The 17,441-nt window shown below is 39.5% G+C and overlaps 1 protein-coding gene across 1 annotated transcript in view; it reads right to left on the reverse strand.

The window, feature by feature from the left end:
* Positions 1 to 17,054, reverse strand: part of SAMTOR (S-adenosylmethionine sensor upstream of mTORC1) — a 195,943-nt gene extending 178,889 nt beyond the window's left edge. Inside the window, exons 1-2 of the mRNA XM_045191463.3 lie at positions 16,877 to 17,054; positions 16,540 to 16,759 (exon numbers count right to left, since the gene is read on the reverse strand). Coding sequence (XP_045047398.1) covers positions 16,540 to 16,699 — 160 coding nt within the window. The 5' untranslated portion in view covers positions 16,700 to 16,759; positions 16,877 to 17,054. The remainder of the gene's footprint in view (positions 1 to 16,539; positions 16,760 to 16,876) is intronic.
* Between the last annotated feature and the right edge of the window lie 387 nt (positions 17,055 to 17,441).

Below are 17,441 nucleotides of genomic sequence, written 5' to 3' on the forward strand. Positions count from 1 at the left end.
ACCCGTGCTATTCCTCCAATGGAATAATCATATGACCTGATTTTCCTACAACTGAGCCCCCCTATACAACTCTGTTGAGCTCAGTCCAGAGGGAGGATCAGGGGGCTTCACTCCATCAGGAAAAGAAGTGCCTGTTGCTCTCCTCTAGGCTTGCCTGCACCAACCACAACAGGAGACTCATGGGATCTGCCTGCTCAAGTCCTGGAGGCCCTGTCCTGCTGAGCTCAGCTCCACAGGGTAAAGGGAGTGCTGGTTGGAGGGGACACATTTGGAGTGTACCTCTGGTAGGTTTCTGTCTGAGAACAGGCAGAAGTACTTGCCATACTCCTTTGGACTCAGCTGGCACTACCCCCATCAGAAAGATTGAGTAGCTGGTAGGTGGGGGCAGACCTCAGGGAGCCTTGAAACTTTTACAGATCTCCCCTCAGCTCTAAGATGGAGGAAGCTGACCACTGTACAGAGATTGGCCTCTCCCAGGCTCACCCAGGCTCAGTAGATGCAACTACATGCAGTAAATAGCACAGTAGTTCCAGACAGGGAGCCCAAGAACAGTTACACACAATGTCTGCCATCGACCTGTACCTGAACCCTGCCCAACTGGACTAAGAAGCAACATAACCAGTGGTGGGCTTCAGACCACACCAGAGCTTGACCCAACTAGCCACAATAGCAGCTCACCAAAACAGGAATTCTGCCAGGCACTAGACCCTGCTGGGAACAACACTCTGGGGGCAGCCCCAGCATAGCAACTCATACATAGTGATCAAGGTTTATCCTTATAGTCAGCCACCCTGAAGCATTAACTCCACCCACCAGATGGCAAACAGCTTTCAAGATTAAACTAAAACAGGAGACTGCACATAACCCACAAGAAACATTCCTGTAGCACCAAGCTGAGGTGGTCTAAAAGATTGTACCACTGAACCCCAAAAGGTGCCTGTATCATAAAGCCACCTTAGAAAGATTGGAAGTCATAACAGATTTGTATAATACACAGAGGAAAAAATGAACTAAGAAATATTCTCCAAATAAAAGAATAAGTAAATCTAAAGAAAAAGAATTAAATGAAATGGAAGAGACCAAGACACCAGATGCAAGGTTTAAAACAATGGTTAGAAAGATGTTCAAGTACCTTAGGAGAAGAATGGATGATTTCAGTGAGAACCTAAAGAGACAGTAAGCATTAAAAGGACATAGGGGAAAAAAGAACCAGTCAGAAATAAAGAATACAATGCCAGCAATGAATAATATTCTAGAAAGACTCAAGAGCAGTGTAAATGAAGCAGAGGACTGAATCAGTGAGTTAAAGGACAAGATAACAGTAAACACCCAAATAGAACATCAAAAAGAAAGACAATTTTTAAATAAATGAAGAAAATCTATGGGACCTGTAGACAGTATCAAGTGTAAAAACATCCACATGACAGAGGTGTCAGAAGGAGAAGAGAGTGAGCAAGGGATGGAGAACCTGTTTGAAGAAATAATAGCTGAAAACTTCCCTAACCTGATAACAGAAAAAGTCACACAAGTTCAGGAAGCACAGAGAGGTCCAACTGAGATAAACCCAAAGAGGCCCAGCCAAAGACACATCATTAAAATGGCAAAGGTTAAACACAAAAAGAGAATCTTAAAAGCAGCGAGAGAGAGACAGATCCTACAAAGGAGCTCCCATAAAACTGTCAGCTGATTTCTCAACAGAAAGACTTCAGGCCAGAAGGAACTGGTATGAAATATTCAAAGTGATGAAAAGCAAGAACATATAACCAAAGCCACTCTATCCAGCAAGGCTGCTACTTAAAATCAAAAGTGAAATAAAGACTTTCCCAGATGAAAACAAGATACAGAGTTCATTACAACCAAAGTGGCATAGAGAGAAATGTTAAAGAACCTGCTTTAAGAAAAAAGAAAAACAGAGAAGGAAAGATAGCCATAAAGAATAAAATGGCAATAAATAATAATCTTACCTGTAACCTTAGATAGTAACCTTATGATAATAACCTTAAATATAAATGATTTTATGTTCCAATCAAAAGATATAGGGTAGCTGAATGGATAAAACATGACCCATATACATGGTGTCTACAGGAGACCCACTTCAGAACAAAAAATATGCACAGACTGAAAAGTGAAGAAGTGGAAAAAATATACACCATGCAAATGCAAACCAAAAAAAAACAAAAAAAGCTGGGGTAGCAATACTTATATCAGACAAAACAGACTTCAGAACAAAGCTTTAACGAAAAGCAATGAAGGCCACTACATAATAATACTAAAGAGATTGATCCAAAAAAAGAATGTAACACATAATGAAATCTTGGTGGACATTAAGAGAGACATCAACAGAGACACACTCATAGTAGGGGATTTTAACATGGCACTGACACCAATGGATTGATCTTCCAGAGAAAAAATAAACAAGGCAATAGTGACATTACAGGACTCACATGATGGTATGGATTTAACTGATATATACAGAACATTTCTTCCCAAAACATAAGACTATACATTCTTCTCAAGTACACAGGGACCATTTTGGAAGGTATACCACATGTTAGGAAGCATAGTAAGTCTTAATAAGTTCAAGAAGATTGAAATCTTATCAAGCATCTTCTCTCACCACAGTGGTATAAAACTGCAAATCAATTACAATTTAAAAAATGAGTAACATTCATACACATGGAAACTAAGTCACATGTTATTAGGCAATGAATGGGTTAATGAGATAAAAGAAAAAATCAAAAGTCAGTTGGAAATAAAACACAAAACAACCCAAAATCTATGGAACACAACAAAAGCAGTAATGAGAGGGAAAATAATAATTCAACCCTACACATAAAATAGAACAGACAAGCCCAGAGTAACTAGAAGAAATCAATAAAGATTACAGAAGAAACGATTGATATAGAAAATTTAAAAACAATACAAAAGATCAATGAAACCAGGGGCTAGTTCTTTGAAACGACAAACAAGTTTGTCAAATCTTTAACACCATACTCATCAAGAAAAAGAGAGGACCCAAATAAATAAAATCAGAAATGAAAGGGGAGAAGGAACAACTGATACCACAGAATGCCAAAGGATAATACGGAAACATGATGAAAAACTACATGCCAACAAATTGGACAATCTGGGCAAAATAGATAATTTCCTAGACATATAATCTTCCAAAACTGAATCAGAAGAATCATGAACCACGAATAGACCAATTACACTAATATAATAGACCCAATAGAAAACTCCCAGCAATAAAAGTCCTGGACTGGATGGCTTCACAGAGAATTTGACATACCATTCAAAAACTAATACCTATCCTTCTCAAACTATTCCAAATATCCAAGAAAAGGGAATATTCCAAGCTCATTTTACAAAGCCAGCATTTTCCTAATTCCAAAACCAGATAAAGACAAAACAAAGAAAAGAAAATTATAGGTCAATATCCCTAATGAACATACATGCTGAAACCTTCAACAAAACATTAGCACGCGAAATCCAGCATTACATTAAAAACATCATATGCCACTGTCCAGTGGGATTTATTCCAGCCTAGCTAGTTTGGTACAATATTTGCAAATCAGTAACATGACATATTACATAAACCAAAATGAACGATAAAACTAACATGATCATAATCAGCACTGACTGGTGTAGCTCAGTGGATTGAGTGCGGGCCTGCGAACCAAAAGGTTACTGGTTCAATTTCCAGTCAGGGTACATGCCTGGGTTGCAGGCCAGGTCCCCAGTAGGGGGCACACAAGAGAATACCACACATTGATGTTTCTCTCCCGTTCTCCTTCTCTTCTCCTCTCTCTAAAAATAAATAAATAAAATCTTTTAAAAAATACCAGTGGTATATCTCACAGATCTAGAACAAATATTCCAAAATTTGTATGGAACCACAAAAGATGCCAATAGCCTCAGCAATCCTGAGATACAACAAAGTTGGAGGGATCACACTACCTGATATCAAACTATACTGCAAGGCCATAGTAACCCAACAGCATGGTATTGGCACAAGATCAGACACAGAGATCAACAGAACAGATTAGAGAGCCCAGAAATAAACCCACACCTTTATAGTCAATTAATATTTGACAAAGGAGGCAAGAACATAGAATGACATAAAGATACTCTCTTCAATAAATGGTGATGGGAAAATTTGACAGAGACAGGCAAAACAATGAATAGTAGACCACCACCTTACAACATATGCAACAATACACCCAAAATGAGACATAAATGTAAGTTGCAAAACCCTAAAAATCCTAAGAACAAATAGTAACATTTCAGAAATTTCTCGTAGCAAGTTCTGGCCAAGACAGAGGTTTAGGTCCATAAGCTTTGCTTCCTTGCACAACTGAAAGAAGAACAACTAATTTAACAACAAAAACCAGCCAGAACTGCCAGAAAATCAAACTCTATGGAAGTCCAACAACCAAGGTGTTAAAGAAGAAACATTCACCCAGACAGGTAGAAGGGGCAGAGATATAAAGCTGGGGTGGAGAGGATGCGTGACAAGGAGGCAGCAGGCAGACCAGGGTGGGTGAAGCAGTGGCTGGTAGACCAGGGTGGGTGCCATATTCACATGTGGATAAGCTGAGACAAACAACTGGGGAGTGAGATAAACTGCGCAATGCAGGATTCCAGTGTGGGGAACTAAACCATCAAAACCTATGGCTATAAATATCTGTGGGGGTTGCAGCAGTGGGAGAAACTCCCAGTCTCACAGGAGAGAGTCCCTTGGAGAGACACACAGGATCCTAGAGTGTACACAAGCCCACCCACCCAGGAATCAGCACCTGAAAGGGCACAGACTGCTTGTGGGAAGGGAGGGAATTGACAGAAAGTGGGGCGAGAGCCAAGCAAACTAGCAAGCAGCATTGTTCCCTCTCTGACCCCTCCCCCACATACAGCACCAGGAGGCAGCAGAGGGTTACCCTGCCCTGGCGAATACCTCAGGCTCTGCCCCTCACAACGTAACAGGTGTGCCAAGATAAAGAAATATGGCCCAAAAGAAAGAACAGATCAAAACTCCAGAAAAAGAGCTGAGTGACAAGGAGATAACCATAACCAACATATCAGATGCAGAGTTCAAAACACTGGCAATCAGGATGCTCACAGAAATGATTGAGTATACTTGCAAAATAAAGGAAGAAATGAAGGCTATACAAACTGAAATAAAGGAAAATGTACAAGGAAACAATAGTGAAGGGAGGGAAACCAGGACTCAAATCAATGAATTTGGAACAAAAGGAAGAAATAAACATCCAACCAGAGCAGAAGGAAGAAACAAGAATTCATAAAAATGAGGAGAGGATTAGGAACCTCTGGGACAACTTTAAACATTCCAACGTCTGAATCCTAGGGGTGAAGAGGAAGAGCAAGAAATTGAAAAACTTATTTGACCAATTTATGAAAGCAAATTTCCCCAATCTGGCAAAGGAAATAGACGTGCAAGTCCAGGAAGCTCAGAGAGTCCCAAACAAGATGGACCTAAAGAGGGTCACACCAAGACACATCATAATTAAAATGTGTCAAAGGTTAAAGATAAACAGAGAATATTAAAAGCAGCAAGAGAAAAGGAGAGAGTTACCTACAAAAGAGTTTCCATAAGACTATCAGCTGATTCCTCAAAAGAAACCTTACAGGCAAGAAGGGACTGGCAAGAAGTATTCCAAGTCATGAAAGGCAAGGACCTACATCCAAGATTACTGTATCCAGCAAAGCTATCATTTAGAATGGAAGGGCTGATAAAGGGCTTCCCAGATAAGGTCATGTTAAAGGAGTTCATCATCACCAAGCCCTTATACGAAATGTTAAAGGGACTCATCTAAGAAAAAGAAGATGTCAAAACTATTAACAGTAAAATGACAACAAACTCACAATTATCAACAACTGAACCTAAAAAACAAAAACATAAACTAAGCAAACAACTAGAACAAGAACAGAATCACAGAAATGGAGATCACATGGAGAGTTATCAGTGGGGAGGGGGACAATGTAGAAAAGGAACAGTGAATAAGAAGCAAAATTGGTAGGCACAAAATAGACAGGAGGAAGTTAAGAACAGTATAGGAAATGGAGAAGCCAAAGAACTTGTATGTATGACCCATGGACATGAACTAAGGGAGGGGGGAATGCTGGAGGGAGAGGGGTGTAGGGCAGAGGGGGATAAAGCAGAGAAAAAATGGGACAACTGTAATAGCATAATCAATAAAATATACTTAAAAAAAGAAATTTATCATATCAATATTTTTGCCAGTATATCTCTGTGGACAAGGGAATCAAAGGATAAAATAAACAAATGGGATTAATTCAAACTAAAAAGCTTTTGCACAGAAAAAGAAACCATCAACAAAATAAAAAGAGAAACCACTAAATAGGAGGACATATTTTCAATGACACATCTGAATAGGGCTTAATTTCCAAAATATATAAAGAACTTATACAACTCAACACCAAGAGGACCAACAACTCAAATATAAAATGGGCCATGTAGCCCTGGCCAATGTGGCTCAGTTGACTGGAGCAAAAGGTTGCAAGTTCGATGCCCAGTCAGAGCACATACCTAGGTTGTAGGTTCAATACCCCTGGTCAGGGATGTGGATGCATACAGGAGGCAACCAATCAATGTTTCTCTCCTCTCACATGTCTTTCTCTCTCTTGCTCTTGCTCTCTCCCTCCCTCCCTTCCTCTCTCACTAAAAGCAGTAAAAAAGAAATAACCTCAGGTGAGGATTTTAAAAAATGGGCAAAGCATCTGAAGAGACACTTCTTCAAAGAGGACATAAAGATGGCCGATAGACATATAAAAATTCAGTGTCACTAACCTTCAGAGAGATGGCAAATCAAAACCACAATGAGATATCACCTCACACCTGCCAGAATGGCTATCATCAATAAGTCACCAAACAAGTGTTGACAAGAATGTGGAGAAAAGGAAAGCTTAGTACACTGTTGACCAATGTATTCTCCTAATGAATACGTCATAGGGAATGCAGACTGGTACAAGAACTGTGGAAAAAAGTATAGTGTTTCCTCAAAAAATTAAAAATGGAACTACCTTATGACCCAGTGATCCCACTTCTGAGAATTTATCCAAAGAAACCTGAAAGACTAATTCAAAAGAATCTACATACCCCTGTGTTCACTGGCTATTTACAATAGCCAAGATCTGTAAAGAGCCTAAGTGCCCATCAGTAGGTGAGTAGATAAAAAAGATGTGGTGCATTTACACAATGGAATACTACTTGGCTATAAAAGAAGAAAATCTTACACCTTTTGCAACAGCATAGATGGACCTTGAAAGTGTTACGCTAAGAGAAATGAGCCAGTCAGAGAAAGGCAAATACCATATGATCACCCTTATATTTGTAATTTAAGGAACAAAATAAACTTACAAACAAAATAGGAACAGAGGCATGGATACATGGAACAGACTGACAGCTATCAGAGAGGACACAGGACATAGACAACTGTGGTGATAGTCGGAGGGAAGGTGAGCGGGGATTGGCAGAGGAAGGCAAAGGGTGATTAACATCCCACTGTTGTTATACAATGCAAAGAGTAGGTACCATGTAATTCCTTAGAATAAAACTCAAAAATTAAGATAAATCTATATAACAAGAGATTGGTAAGACAGGAATAGAGAAAGACTGACTACAAAGGAGCATAAGGAAATGTTCTATAACTTGATTTTGGTAATGTTTCATTGGTGAATACATCAGGCAACACCCACTGAATTATATAATTTAAATGGGTACAGGTTCATTGTACACAAATTGTACCTCAATGAATTTATTTTTTTAATGACGTGTCACAAGCACAGTAAAAGTTAGAAACTAATAACTGTATTTCATTAAATTTGAGGGTCATTTGAGGGACCGAGACTGGCGAAGTGTGGGACAAAGGGCATAGGCAGTCCAAGCACTAGCAGACCCTGCGGCCCCACATTCATGCAGATAAACCGAGAGGGCCAGACTCAGAGTGGCGGAGAGTGGGGCAGGCAGAGCGTGGGTAGCACACCGCAGCCCCACATTTGAACATATTGCAGACTGTGCAACCCAGGGCTCCAGCGTGGGAAGCCTCAAACCTCTGATTGAAAGCGCCCGTGGGGGTTGGGGCAGCAGCAGGAGAGACTCCCAGCCTCACGGGAGAGGTCGTTGGAGACACCCATGGGGGCCTGGAGTGTGCACAGGCCCACCCACTGGGGAACCAGCACCAGAGGGGCCCAGTTTGATTGTGGGTATCGGAGTGAAAGTCTGAAATCCAGAGGAGAGTGAAGCGGGCGCCACTGCTACCTCTCAGCCCCTCCCCCACCTACAGCTTCACCACGCAGTGACCAGCGTTACCCCGCCCCTTAAAGTAACAGACCCGCCAAGACAAAAAAAAAAAAAAAAAAAAAAAAAAATGGCCCAAATGACAGAACACTTCAAAGCTCCAGAAAAAATACAACTAAGCGAGGAAGAGATAGCCAACCTATCGGATGCACAGTTCAAAGCACTGGTTATCAAGATGCTCACAGAATTGGTTGAATCTGTTCGAAAAGTAGATGAAAAAATGAAGCCTATGCTAAGAGAAACAGGAAAATGTACAGGGAACCAATAGTGATGAGAAGGAAACTGGGACTCAAATCAATGGTGTGGACCAGAAGGAAGAAACAAACATCCAAACAGAAAAGAATGAAGAAACAAGAACTTGGAAAAATGAGGAGAGGCTTAGGAACCTCCAGGACACCTTGAAACGTTCCAACATCCGAATTATAGGGGTGCCAGAAGGAGAAGAGGAAGAACAAAAAATTGAAAACTTATTTGAACAAATAATGAAGGAGAACTTCCCTAATCTGGCAAAGGAAACAGACTTCCAGTTAGTCCAGGAAGCTCAGAGAGTCCCAAAGAAGCTGGACCCAAGGAGGAACACAACAAGGCACATCATAATTACATTACCCAAGATTAAACGCAAGGACCTACATCCAAGATTACTGTATCCAGCAAAGCTATCATTTAGAATGGAAGGGAAGATAAAGTGCTTCTCAGATAAGGTCAAGTTAAAGAAGTTCATCATCACCAAGCCCTTATTATATGAAATGTTAAAGGGAGTTACCTAAGAAAAAGAAGATCAAAAATAGGAACAGTAAAAATGACAGCAAACTCACAGTTCTTAATGACCACACCTAAAACCAAAACAAAAGAAAACTAAGCAAACAACTAGAACAGAAACAGAACCACAGAAATGGAGATCACATGGAGGGTTGTCAATAGGAGAGTGGGAGGGGGAGAGGGGGGTAAAGGTACAGAGAATAAGTAGCATAGATGATAGGTGGAAAATAGACAGGGGGAGGGTAAAAATAGTGTAGGAAATGTAGAAGCCAAAGAACTTATAAGTATGACCCATGGACATGGAATGTGGGAGGGAGGGGGTGGACAGGATGGAGTGGAGTTGGGGGGGGAATAGGACAACTGTAATAGCATAATCAATAAATATATTTTTTTAAAAAAGTAACCACAGTTAATATGTGGAGCAGAACTCTTAAAAAAAAAAGTTTACTGGGAAAGACTAATAAGTGAACTGGTAAGTGATAAATACAATAAAGGCAAACAAAACTGTGCTACAGGAACACAAGTTAGAAAGAGAAGCACTTAATTATGTAAAATTGGACCCTACTGGTGTCTTCTAAGGACCTGTCCTCAGCTATACATTATCACTCCGCTGGTCAGTTCATTGTCTGCACCAAAGCTTCAACTTCCACAGAAAAGGCTTCCAATCCTACCCTTCCAAGGGATACATTCCAACCTAAATCACTACCACTATCCCTTGGACAAGCCAATCTGCTTTCTACTCTGTTCTCTTTGCCCCCATCCCAACACACATATTCCCAAACTAGATAGTAATGTGACTTATATTTACCCAGGCAAAAAAAAATCTTGGTATCACCTTTGACTCTCCCCTTTTACTTTGACTAAAACAGCTATTCTAACCTTTCAAAAAATCATTTCCTCTATTTTCATGACCACTACTGTTATGTATGCTATTTGACTCTAAGCCATATTAGTGTAAGGGTCTCTCAGCTGATCTCCTTTTGTATAGATTTCTTCTCTAATATGTAGTATTGGGTTGGGCAAAAGGTCATTTAGTTTTTTCTGTAAAACAGAAGACATACCTATTTTTCATTTTCACCAATTTTACTGATTTGGAGTATGTTGGCTATCTTCTCCATGGTTTAACACTGATCATTCTCAATTAATGTCTTGATTTGATCACTATCAGCTTCAATTGGTCTCCTGACCATGGAGCACTGTCCAATGAGAAATCTCTTTAGCATGAAACTTCGCAAAACACTTTGACACATTAAGTCACAGCACTTTATCCATACACTACACAGATCTTTTGTGTTTCAGTTGCATTTTTACCTCTCTTGAAATAAAGCATAACATGCCAAATATGTTGCGTATTTTCTTCCATCTTCAATATTAAGATGGCTGCACAAAAATTCACCAATTTTGGTAATTTTTTTAAAAATGCACGTTGATATGACAGCTGTCAAAATACAATCTAACAAAACTGTTTTAGATGAAGTTAATAACAACTAAGCGCTACTAGAGCCATCTTACGGGAAAAAAACAAATGAACTTTTTGACCAACCCAGTAATTTACTTCAGTATTCCTCAACCCCTTTGTCCACTGTACAATTTACAAAGTTTTAAACGGAGATGCCTGCATTCCATAGTTCCACACATGAGAGTAATGTGGAAGTAAGACTAAGATCCACTACATTTATTGTTTCATTTTTTTCCCCACAAAATAATCAAAGGATCTTCACCAATACTTATTTTTACTATCTTTTTTGAAATGTAAAAAATCCTCTAAAAAGAAACCTTACTACAAAGATAACTAAAAGTGACAAAACCAAATGGCTAAAATACTATGTGCCCCTCACTAAATTGACTGTTAATCAGTCACTGTTTCCTTTAGCTTTTATTGTTACTGACTTTTTTAAAACTCTTTTCATTTTTTCCCCTGATAGAGTGGCAGTTCAAACTCACATAGGGCAAAAGTGAAGAAGCTTTTCTGTGGACAGTTTTGACCTTACTTATTTTGCTGATTGAGCAACGATCCCAGCAACAAAATAGGTACTTTTTGATTCTATATCAGAATGGGTATGACTGGGAAAAATATGTAAAGAAAATAGAGTAAAACCTCACTTGAAAAAAATTTAAACAAATAAATAAAGCCTGATCAAAGTTTCTCGTAATCATGGAGCTGGTCAGTATTTTAAAGCTGAAGGCCATCAAAGGAAAAAAAAATTAAGGAAATTTCAATTATAAATAGTCTGTCATCCTAATCTTAAAAACAATTTCAAAACTTTGTTTCAGTAAAAACACTAACATTACATTCATTTTTCCCACAAAATAATCAAAGGATCTTCACCAATACTTATTTTTACTATATGGTTTGAAATGTAAAAAATCCCCTAAAAAGAAACCTTACTACAAAGATAACTAAAAGTGATCTTTTAGACCTTTTGATTTTAGTCTAAAATTATCTCTAATTCAAAGTGTTTCTCTTTTTCTCACAATTCTCTCATTTTAGGTGTTTGCAAAAGAATAATAAATCAGCAATGTATTTTTCAGTTTATCCTAAACCACCATTCTAACTCACCCTTTATGTCAAACTATGAAGAACAATTTCAATAATCGACAAGAATTAAACATCTAATCTAGGCTATTTAGTTGCTGAATTTTAAAATACTGCTCAAAACTGCTAATCTTTGTAACTCAATTTTTTCTGGATTTAGTCTTCAGAATCAACCGATCCTGTGTTTTTTCTTTCCTGCTTCAGTATCAGTAATCTGTCTTATTTAACTACTTTTATATTGTCATTGCTATAAAACATGAATTTTTTAATGCAGAAAAGTATAATGAAGATCATCTATAATTCCATGACCCTGAGCATAGCACTGTTAAGTAGGTTACATATTTTTATTTCTCTCTGATTAATTTATAAACTGTATGGGTTTGTGATGAATGTTTTAATCAGTTCGGCATATAAAATAAGTAAATTCAAAGACTAAATAAATTGATGAAATTTGCTAAACTAAAGATCTTCACAAGATAGGTTAAAAAAATACTAAATGGAATGGAGATTGTACTTTTATTCCTAACAACTGCAGCCTTTACATTTTCTTAGTATTTTTATGTGAATACTTTAAGTTTAGTAAAGGAGGTGCCAAGCATAATAACATTCATTTTAGTAACAGAATCATATGCCTAGGATTATGGGGAAAAAATCATACAAAGACAACTGAAAATATATATAGCTCTACTTCAATTCTCAATTAGATATGAGAAGCAAAACTAGCTGTTTTTTATTAGAAAGCTGTCTACAATTCTTATGACATATTTAAAATATCTGATTTATATGAAGGTCATATTTTCAAAATTCTGCATAGCAAAGATGGAAAATACCTATATCTGCAAGCATATTTTCCATCGACAGAAACTCAATCTAAAAGACTCCCTTATCTACAAATGGCTGACATGAGAAACACCCCTTCTCCTCATTACTACTAGACATTTCCTTACCATTTCCTCTTCGCAACTACCTCAGATATCAGCACTGCCTGAAACACCTACCTTTACCTCCAATTCTCACTTTCCCATTACATGAACTGACAAAGGATCTCTAAGTGGTGACACAAGACAGGCAGTAAAATGCAGTAGAGAGGAGCAAAAAAGTAAAAAGAAAAGAGTGCATTAAACCTACTTGCTAGTCTTTACCACTAGTCTATCCACTATCCTGTAACCCTAGACTGCTCATTACCATCAATAAGTATCATTTGCACAAACGGATTGGGAAGGGTGGAGAGATGTTTTTCTACCACAGCAGAAAATTCTTATTTTCATTCTTATTCCTACTTCATTTTCAATTTTACTACAGAAATAAAGTAAAGAAAAACTATATATTCAAGTCTACTCTCATTATTCAGTTCTCACATTCAGTGAATGTTTTGCTTTATTCTTCAATCTATCCCAATTTATTTTCTTCCTTGCAATCTCTCACATAATCTAAGCTCAGCTAATCATACCTATCCAATGGACTGCCCCATTCCCATCAATTTATATCCTTTTACCTAACACAAATTCCAGGGCTACTTTCCTGTTTCCCATTTCCCTCCCATTCCACCAATATTTTGAGTCACAACTAGGCTTGGAATTGAGAAGACTATTATTCCCAAAAAACATACACAGTACTAATAATGTACTATCCAAACTTTATGCAAGTTTGAGATTCAGTTCACTCATGTGTAAAAGCAAGGGATTAGTTTAGGTCACCACTCCAAAAATCTGGCTGACAAATTTCTAGACTCCAATAATAGGGATTATGAAAATATATATCTGAAGCGGTACACAGCAATTTCTAAAAGGCACTCAGATGAGTCTACTGATGCTTAGGAATCACTGTAAATGCTAAGGTTCCTTCTTAATCTAACATTCCAAGATTCTAAGATGGAATTTTCACTGCATGTTCTGATAGGAATATTGTTATAAAAGGAGTATAGTTTCCAGTTACTGGTATTAGAGTTCATGTATGTTACTCATTAAATAGGCTTTCGTAATATGACCTAGTACCTAAGCACCATTTATATTATTTTATGAGCATAGCTGACTTGCAAATGAATACATAAAATACGTTTGCAGACTGGAGACCATCAATATTATAACAACACTAAGATCTCAAAGGAAAACACTAAAAATTACTTATTTGGAATTATGTTCATCATCAGACTTTTTCACAGATTTTTGTCAAATCATAACTAAGGTTTGACCCACATGTCAAAAATAAAGGTAGGAAGGGCATGCTCACTAGGATCTTTTATTTTGGTAGTTCACTGATGGGGCTTTGTATAACACTGGAATAAAGCGTAGAGAAGTCTAAATCATCGATGAAATTCAGGGCATTAAGGTATCTAAAGTACAGTCTCATTCAAAAGTTTAAGGATTGTCAGGTCTTTACCTTCCCCAAAGCACACCTGATCATTCACTTATGAACGACACCTATCTATTCTAGTTCTGCTAACTTCCAACTACCAATTCTCATAAAGAAAGTGTTCCCTTAGTTAATATTCAAGCTTACAGACATGTTTCAACATGTGGGAACCAAGCAAGTATAAACAGCACTTGAGCCCTGGCTGGTGTGGCTCAATGGTTGAGTGCCAGCCTGCGAATCAAAAGGTTGCCAGGTGGATTTCCAGTCTAGAGGACATTCCTGGGTTGCTGACCAGGTCCCCAACAGAGGGCGTGGAACAGGCAACCACACATTGATGTTTCTCTCCCTCTCTTTCTCCCTCCCTTCCCCTCTTAAAAAATAAAATCTTTAAAATTTTTAAAAATAAATAAACACAGCACTTGAAAACATAACACATTAGTAGTGCATTAAGTGGAACTTATTCATTTATGAATAATGAATTATTATAAACAGGCAAAAATGAAAACTGATATATGCTATTCATCTTTTTTTTTTTATTGTTCAAGTACAGTTTTCTGCCTTTCCCCCCCACCCCTCCCCACCTCCTTTCCATTTCTACCTGCCGTTGTTATTGTCCATGTGTCCTTTATAATTGTTCCTGTAAACCCTTCACCCTTTTCCCCCATTATCCCCACCCCCTCCCCTCTGGTCACTGTCAGCCTGTTCTCAATTTCAATGTCTTTGGTTATATTTTGCTTGCTTGTTTGTTTTGTTGATTAGGTTCCAGTTAAAGGCGAGATCATGTGGTATTTATCTTTTACTGCCTGGCTTATTTCACTTAGCATAATGCTCTCCAGTTCCATCCATTTCTTTCTTTAAAAGATGTACTTAAATTTGTACAAAATAGCATGATAAATAAAAGGAAAGTGTGTCCATTTATTTCCTCATTTCTCCAAACATAAAAATCCATAGGGAATGCCATTATGTAAGCATTCTCTGGATACCAAGAGTGATGCAATGGTTGCTATGGTAACTACTCATTATATTGAATACACTGTGGATTGGGGTGGAAAGCGTTCTTTAAAAAACAAATTTCAACATTTTAGCTACACCTGATAAATCTCCTTCTATTGCTACCTACTAAACAATAACTGTAGGCCATCTTTGAGAATACTATTTACGCAGCTATTTAAAAAGCTAGGCTTGATACCCTGGCTGGTGTGGCCCAGTGGATTGAGCACTGGCCTTCCAACCAAAAAGGTCACTGGTTATAGATTCCCTGCCAGGGCACATGTGTGGGTTGCCAGCCACATCCCCAGTCGGTGGGGTGTGTGGGAGGCAACTGATGGATTTCTCTCTCAAACGCTGATGTTTCTCTCCTTTTTTCTCCCTCCCTTCCCCTCTCTAAAAATAAATAAATAAAATCTTTAAAAAAGTAAAAGCTAGCCTTGAGTTGCCAAGGGAAGAAATTTTTAATTTAAAGAATTTGAAAAATAAAACACATCAGTGATATTCAAAGGAACAAAGACAGTATTAATCTTGTAGAGTAAGTGAAAAGTGTTTATAATGAAAGGCAACATGATTTTACACATCTGTTCCATCAACTGGCATAATTTTGCTTCTAATCCTAAATTAAGACTAACACTAGAAGACTGCTGAGTTTTCAGTCTACAATTAAGCTAAATCCAGAGCAAGTAGAGTTATCCCTCATTTTGATCTTTAACATTTCTCATAAGCATGTTTAAAAAAACTGGGAATTTTCAGTGTATTACTATAAGATAGATCTGCAAAAAAGCCTATACTTAAAAATTCCAACGATAACTGTGGACTCCGACTATAAATACTCCTCATGCACAAGCAAAAGCTACTAAGCTACTTCGTCCTTTGCTTATGATCTTCCATAGGAGGGTTCCCAACGACGGCTGGCCTCTTCAAAGAATGTGTCCTTAGGATGTTTATTCAAAAGCTAAAGTGTATTTTGAAAACCTGCCCCAGATCTCTTCCTCCTCAGCCTAAATAAACACTAAGATCACACATCTGAATGGGGCATTAGTGGAGCCCCTCCCCCTTTTAACAGTCAGCTAAAAGGCCTGTCGACGAGAAGGCACGGCCTGGCTAAACCCGTAGGAATGAAGTTCTATGAAGGTGGTGTCACCCGGCAGCAAATCAAATAGGATGGTCAAGCACGAGCGAGAGGCAGCTAGGGTTCCTTTCAGTCCGTCTTTCTTAAATATATTTTACCTGACGTCGTCTTTTTACCTTCAAGTCTCTCCCAACGAGAAACCTCCACTTCCTCTATGAGGGTGTACGCGTTTGTGTGTGGTGACAATAACCTCAGGACCCCGGCTGGGGGATGGGGATTGGAGGGGGTGGGTACTCAGTTCTTTCACAAGCCTGTAACTCCCCTGGAAGAAGGGGGTCTGGGGCTGGGAGAGCAGCACTGGCCGGTACTGGCATGCAGCTCCTTCAGGTTGCAATGGTGGCCCCTTGGCGGGAGGGTAGAGATGATACACGGCTGGGAGCGACGATGCCTTCCCTCTTCTACCCCTCCTGCCCCCCAGCTCAGTTCACTGTTTACCTTCCCGGTACTTCTTGCGGAGCCGCCGGTGGACGCTCTTTACCACCCCGGACAGCTTCTCCTGCTCCAGCTTCCGCTCCTGCTCCCGCGGCGGTGGAATGCTCGGGGATCCCGCCCCGTGTCCGCGAACACAGTTTCGGCCGCCGGCCCCGAACTCCATTTCCCTGCCGCCGCCGCCGCCGCCGCCGCCGCCACGCCTCCGGCCCTGGCAGACACCCGCCTGAGGAAGGAGGTGAGGAAATGAGACAGCAGCAGAGGTAGAAAACGAGAGAGGCAAAACACCAGAGCTACGGCTCCGAGACGTCAGGTGTGGGAGGGGAGCGCGGGGAAGGCTTACCCTAACGCACAAACTGATTGGCGAACTACCGAAAGCTGGGCGGAAACGGAAAAGACTGAAGGCCAATACCGCGGAGTACTCAGTTGTTTGCACAGGGGAGCAGCTGGCGGAGGCGGGGCTGGCAAGCCGAGAGCAGTTGAGAAGGTGGAAGTAGTGAACCCCGAAGCTGCGCTCCTCTCCTCTGCCAACCACTTTCCGCATTTTGTGCGCAGGCGTTGTGATGAGTCTAGAGGAAGGGGCTGTGCCCACGCGCGTGCGCATTTATTTTTTTCTGAGTTTGCTTGGTTTGGGCAGAGTTCTGACGTCCAATTTTATTCCAGCCAGTCCACCTCTTTACAGTTGTATTCTGGTGTGAAAAGGCTATCTGCCTTCTAAGCACTGATTTAATAAACGTCTGGCAATAGCTAAAGTCTATAGTGCCAATGCTGTGTGAAAGACAGAAAATGGGTACAGGAAAGAGCCGAGAAAAGCAATAAAAGATAAGGGGAGCAAGAGAAGGAAAGCTGGAGAACCAACAACAGACGCCCTCAAGAACTTTTGTGGAGACGGGTATCACAAGAATCCT

Source organism: Desmodus rotundus, chromosome 6 (genome assembly GCF_022682495.2).
Source record: "Desmodus rotundus isolate HL8 chromosome 6, HLdesRot8A.1, whole genome shotgun sequence".
Lineage (NCBI taxonomy): Eukaryota > Metazoa > Chordata > Mammalia > Chiroptera > Phyllostomidae > Desmodus > Desmodus rotundus.